General features: G+C 49.8%; 1 protein-coding gene across 3 annotated transcripts; it reads left to right on the forward strand.

Moving 5' to 3' along the window:
- The first annotated feature begins 424 nt into the window (after positions 1-424).
- LOC123399203 lies at positions 425-4,778 on the forward strand. Of its 3 annotated transcripts, none has more exons than XR_006610334.1 (3): positions 425-992; positions 1,073-1,329; positions 4,739-4,778. XR_006610334.1 is itself a non-coding variant. In XM_045093634.1 (2 exons), the coding sequence occupies exons 1-2, from the start codon at positions 733-735 to the stop codon at positions 1,260-1,262; spliced, it is 450 nt and encodes a 149-aa protein (XP_044949569.1). In that variant the 5' UTR covers positions 425-732; the 3' UTR covers positions 1,263-1,653. The 3 variants fall into 3 exon arrangements, 1 of the variants encoding a protein (XP_044949569.1); XR_006610335.1 differs by lacking the exon at positions 4,739-4,778 and adding an exon at positions 1,662-2,195; XM_045093634.1 differs by lacking the exon at positions 4,739-4,778 and having other exon boundaries at positions 1,073-1,653.
- Positions 4,779-6,148: the final 1,370 nt, after the last annotated feature.

The following is a 6,148-nucleotide window of genomic DNA, read 5'->3' on the forward strand; positions in this document are numbered from 1 at the left end:
AGGCACTGCCTTGTGTGAAGTTTCAAGAGCTACGGGAGAAACTGGGGATGATCAACATCAGCAACTGATTAGGGGGGAGGTTGTCAGCTAATAGCTGCAGATGTTTGCGTTCTTTCTCCAGTTTCGACAGGTTCCAACAGGTGTTCGCTCTGTCAGTTTCGTCAGAGAGAATCACCACCGTCCTCTTCCCGTTTTTCATGCAAATAACCAGAGCTGCGACTCGGGCGTAGACTAGGATAGTTCTTTCCTATCATAGCGACCCTGACCCGATCGTGGGATGGCACGAATGAGACGGTCATGGCTGCATCACGGGCGAAGCACGGGGAGCGTTGGGATGGCGACGCTCACGACCCGCTGCTTTCCTGTTTTTTCGTTTTTAGTTAGTTCGTGTAATCGTTGCATAAGAGAAGGAATAGAAAGCAGTAAACGCTGCACTTGCACGCGGCACAAACCTCCTTCGTCTACCTCTAACGAGAGAGAGAGCGCAAGCTGGAGCGCTTCGGGTCTGACAGGTCCTACCCCTAGCCAAATCTAGTCTATTCCATATATACAGACTACCCCTAGTTCAACCAGACCAAACCCTAAAAATCCTCCACCTTGTCCCAACCCGCCACTGCCATCATCTCCCACCTCAGGATCTCCTCCCGATCCATCCAGCCCAACCAGTCGCCTCGTTCTTCAATTTCCCCACCGAACCAACCAGCGACGTGCCCTCGATCCAAAAAATCCCCTATGCTTCACCCAATCCTCAGCCGCCTTCCATCCATCCATCCAGGAGCGCCGTTGTCCCCGAGCAGCAGCATCGCGAGGCCAGCGGCCAGCCCCAGCCTCGCCCTCTCCTTCCTGTTGTGTTCTCTCTCTCCATCATGCTCTTCCCTTCCTGTGCTCTGCCTCGACAGGACCGACGACCTGCAGCTTGCTGCCTTGCCTGCCGGAGCTCCGCCGGAACTCGGCGCCTTGCCGGACACTACCGCCGCCGACGAACAGCAGGAGTCTGTCCCCGCTCCCTCGCGTCCCTGTTTCTCCCTTTCTACTCTCTCTAACCTCCCATGCTTTCCCCCTCTTTCTGTAGGAGCAGCAATAGCCATGGGAGTGGCTCTGGGCTCGAGTCCATCTCGCCGTCCCTAGGAATCGGCTCCCTCGGCTGGATCCACCGGAGCCTCGCTCGTCTCAATTCCCCCGCCTGCGCGCCGCCCCTGGCCGACGCATCAAGCCGCGCCGCCGTGCTCTGCTCCTGGCGTGTTCAAGAACGAGCGCCTTGACTCACCCTCCGCGTTGACCGGGCTAGTCCCAGCTCAGCTCGTGTGTGTGTCATCCCTATCTGGCGAGGTGAGCTTCCGCCACCCCCGCCATCTTTTTCTGGCCGAAGCCGTATTGTAGCGCACTGCCCCTCATATACCGACTGGCAGCTGAGCCAGAGGCTAATCCTGGCGGTAAGGGTTCGAATCCTATTCACGCCGTATTTTGTTCCGAGGGCTAGCGCCGGTCAGTATGCATCTCGCGTGGTCACTCCTAAAAAAAAAAAAACTTCATGAGGAAAAGTATGATTTGCCTTGCAGTTTTTTAATCATCGGTTGAAGCTTTTTTAAATAGCCGTTGCAGTAATTTTGAGTGACGTTTTGTAAACACTTGTATACGTGCGTCCCGGCCATGGCGGGCAGACGACGGACGAAAGCTGGATCCGGCGATGGGGACGGTCGACACTGGCGGGTCGACGGGGGCAGGGAGCGGCGCAGGGGCGCACGGATGATGCGGCGCAGCGCGAGCCGTTCGAGATGGGGAGGAAATCGCGGGCCGTTCAGGATGGAGAGGAGCGCGCGTGATCAACGACGCGCGTGCGTCCGGCCGAAGCGTTTTGCCGGCACACGGGTGGTAAACGTTTTCCATATTTGTTTTGTCTATTTTTGTACTTGTTCTGCAAGCCAACATCGACCGCTCTTAGTTCAGTTAGTTCTGGTGTGTGAATTGAACACATTCGGTTTCAAGTCACACTGGTCAGCCTACCACGTTTGCATCCAAGGGATCCTGGGTTTGCACATATTCGGTCGTCGCCTCGGCCGCCCGTCGAAACCACCATGGATGCATCTCGCGTGGTCACTCCTCAAAAAGTTTCAACAGTGTATAGAAAAGCTTCAACCGGTAAAAAAAAAGCTTCAACCAAAAACTTCATGAGGAAAAGTATGATTTGCCTTGCAGCTTTTTATATGTATGATTGCAGCTTTTTTAATCAACGGTTGAAGCTTTTTAAATAGCCGTTGCAGCAATTTTGAGTGACATTTTGTAAACACTTGTATACGTGCGCCCCGGCCATGGCGGGCAGACGGCGAGGACGATAGACGAAAGCTGGATCCGGCGATGCGGACGGTCGACGATGGCGGGAACTGGCGATTCAGGCGGGTCGACGGGGGCAGGGACCGGCGCAGCGACGGCGGCGGCGCAGGGGCGCGCGGATGATGCGGCGCAGCGCGAGCCGTTCGAGATGGGGAGGAAATCGCGGGCCGTTCAGGATGGAGAGGAGCGCGCGAGATCAACGACGCGCGTGCGTCCGGCCGAAGCGTTTCGCCGGCACACGGGTGGTAAATGTTTTCCATATTTGTTTTGTCTATTTTCTGTACTTGTTCCGCAAGCCAACGTCGACCGCTCTTAGTTCAGTTAGTTCTGGTGTGTGAATTGAACACATTCGGTTTCAAGTCACACTGGTCAGCCTACCACATTTGCATCCAAGGGATCCTGGGTTTGAAACCCATGCACCGCAATTTTGTCATGTTTATTTTTCCTTTTACACACACACTGATCTGGGTTCGCGTGCCCGTCCACATCAATATTTTTGCATGCATGTTGCATCCATGCGAGATGATCTTGTGTTGATCGTAGCTAGTTAATCGTAGCTCCGTTAGAGATGAGCTATATAGGTAAACCGACTATAATGACATGTAGTTTCACATGCTCCACTTTATTTTTGCCGTTTAACAAAATTAAAATATGTTTAGGGCAGATCTGGACAAATTTTGAAGTTAATGTGTGGGGTCGTTTTGCAAATGCTATATGTCATTTCTGACCTCATTTAATATGACTAGATAGGTAGTTTATTTGTGCTTCACCTCTTGTCAACTTTAAACAACATTTAATATTGATGTGTACCTAAACAAGAGTGAACTAAATAATTAAAATGTGGAGTTTCGTCAATATGCAACTCATTGCATATTGAGCTTTATTTAATGTGTTGTGTTTGATTTTTGTGAATTGCCATGTCATGCTTTGCATAATTGAAATGGACATGCATCATATTAGGGTATGCATCATATCGTGCATGTGCCATGGTGATTATAGTGTGTTGATTCTTGTTTCCAGTTTGTTTCTTCTCGTTAGAGTTCTGATCTGCTTCGGAGTGTGAGGATCAGTTTGACTACGTTGGTTCGTCTGCTTCACGGATTCGTTCTTCTTCCAAGCGGGATCACAACCAAGATGACCATTTCCCTAGATACCATTACTATTGTTGCCATGCTAGTTGCTTCGTTTCTATCGCTATGTATCGCTGCCTACCACCTTTAAATAAGCCTCCCAACATTGCAAGAAAACCTCTAACCTTTCCACAACCCATCAAACCACCATTTGGCTATGATACCGCTTGCTCAGCCTTCTTATAGCATTGCTAATTGCTGGTGTAGTTGCTTTCATGTGCCAACATGGGTTCCTTGTTATATCACCATATCATTGCTATTTAATCTAATGCACCTTTATACTTGGTAAAAGGTGGAAGGCTTGGTCTTTTAGCCCGGTGTTTTTTTCCACCTTTGTTGCCTTAGTTTTGGCTACCGGTTTTATGTTCCATAAATAAGCGTTCCTAACATGCTTGGGGTTGTTGTGGGGACCCCCTTGACTTTCGTTTTGGGATAAAACTCGTCTGGCAAGGCCAACATTGGTACTATATTTTCCAAACATAATAATACTGAACACCGTTAAAAAGTATAGGGCGTCATAAATCCGAGGAGTAATTCAACATAGTACAGGGGGCCAGTGCTGCTGGTGCTTGTCCAAAATAGAGCACCGTGCGGGCCAACTCGGGGTAACACGAGAGATGTCTATCAGGCCACCGTATGATTTTCTTATCCGTCATGTCCTGAGAACGAGATACGCGGCTCCTATCGGGATCGTGGACACGCTGGGCGGTCTTGCTGGACTTATTTTACCTTTTTCGAGCTTCTTGTGCGAGGGATTCCGAGGATACTTTGGGCTATCCTGAGGTTGAGGTTTTCCAATAGGAACTTGAGGAGATCACGGGTTTGCCCTGATCGAGGTTATTCGGTCGCAGCGTGTGGTAGTTTGTGATGGACTAATTGGAGCACCCCTGCAGGGTTAAATCTTTTGGAAAGTCGTGCTCGCGGTTATGTGGCAACTTGGAAACTTTGTTTAACATCCGGTTCTAGATAACTTGAAGTAAGCTTAATCACAACTTGCCAACTGTGTGCGTAACCGTGACCGTCTCTTCTCGTGATTTCTGTTGTAAGTAGGTGTTCATGATCATTCACTTGAACATCATTTGTTCACGTCCGCTATGCATAGATCATCCCACTCTTTTATTCTTGTACTCGTAAGTTAGCCACCTCAAATAAATGCTTAGTCGCTTGTAGCAGCCTCATCACTTAACCATACCTCACCCATTAAACTTTGCTAGTCTTGGTACTTTTGGAAATGAGATTGCTGAGTCCCTGTGGCTCACAGATTACTACAACAACAGTTGCAGGTACAGGTAAAGCGATACTTTGATGTGAGCACGATGATTGTTCTATTTGAAGTTTCCTCTTCTTCTTCTTCATCGATCTAGGATGGGTTTCAGGCCGTCAGCTTGGGATAGCAAGGATGGACGTCGTTCTTTAATCGTTTGTTTTCGTCCGTGGTCGGACCCTGCTCTTCTACATGGTGATTGAATTTGATATTTTATTGATTTGATCTTGATGTAGGGTGTGGCCAGTGTAAGCCAATTCCATGTACTCACATCTTCTATACATGTACTTGTATCGATATCCATTCTTGCAAAACGATGAGATGTGCTTGTATCCCTGTTGAGGCCCTCGCGCCAAAATAAGGATAGGATCGCATCTTGGGTGTTACACCCACACACATCAGAGGCAGAGCATGACCTCCCTCAACAGACAGACCGACAGATTAAGACGACTCAGCCTCCACCGGCATGGTCATCGACTCAGCGGTTCCATATGCCGCAGGGCCAGTTCTCCAACCATGTTGATAATATGATGGCTCCCACACGTAACCTGGAGTCACTCCCCATCCACGGGAACACCCGGATCGAGGTTGAGGCTAGGAATGCCATCGAGATGCTGAAGACCGCAGTGGTACAACAGGCGCAATTTTCTTCCACTCGTGATTGGGTGCACTCCATGTTGTATGCCAGCCGCAGCAACCGCCACCATGAGGAGTCTAAAGCAGCGGTCGCCGACAAAAACGTCAGGTCGACCCAACCCGGCCTCCGCTATGAAATGCCCAAGCACTCGTGAATGCGGCCCGACCCGCCAGTCAAGTAGAAATAGATGGACCAGCAACACTAGCGTGTCAGGTGGTTCCTTTCGTCGGAATAACCTGATAGTAGAGGTGTAGGGTATGAAAGGAGAGGGAAGAGTCATAGCTATGGATGCTTGTACGCAAGATGTACGAGTTCAGGCACCTCTCGTGGAAGTAACAGCCCTACGTCTCAGTGCTTGGGAGCTCTTGCAGTGTGGAATGCGTGTTACAGGGGGTGCAAACCCTTGTGCCAGAGGGGAGGGGTGGCTTATATAGAGTGCGCTGCCCCTCATCAATACAAAGAAACCAAGGGTTCAACGGAGTTTAAGTGCCCGCGTTACTGATAACGTGCATAATTAATGTTACTTATGACGACCAGCCGAACACTCGCCCGTTGGCCTCCCTGGAGTGGCTTCTGGTCTTCTGCATCGACTGGCTTCTGGTTATTTCGAGTGGAAGTTGATTGTCGAGTGAAGGGGGGGGGACTCTTCTGAGTGATTTCTTACCGAGTGAGTCAAATGTTATGGCTATTCAGTCGGAGCCCTCCTTGTAGTCTACAAGTCTTTAATAAGGTGCCCTTAGGTAGGACATGTAGGTCAGGCCTATGGCCCTATCCTAGGTATATATC

This window comes from Hordeum vulgare, chromosome 5H (genome assembly GCF_904849725.1).
Source record: "Hordeum vulgare subsp. vulgare chromosome 5H, MorexV3_pseudomolecules_assembly, whole genome shotgun sequence".
Taxonomy (NCBI): domain Eukaryota; kingdom Viridiplantae; phylum Streptophyta; class Magnoliopsida; order Poales; family Poaceae; genus Hordeum; species Hordeum vulgare.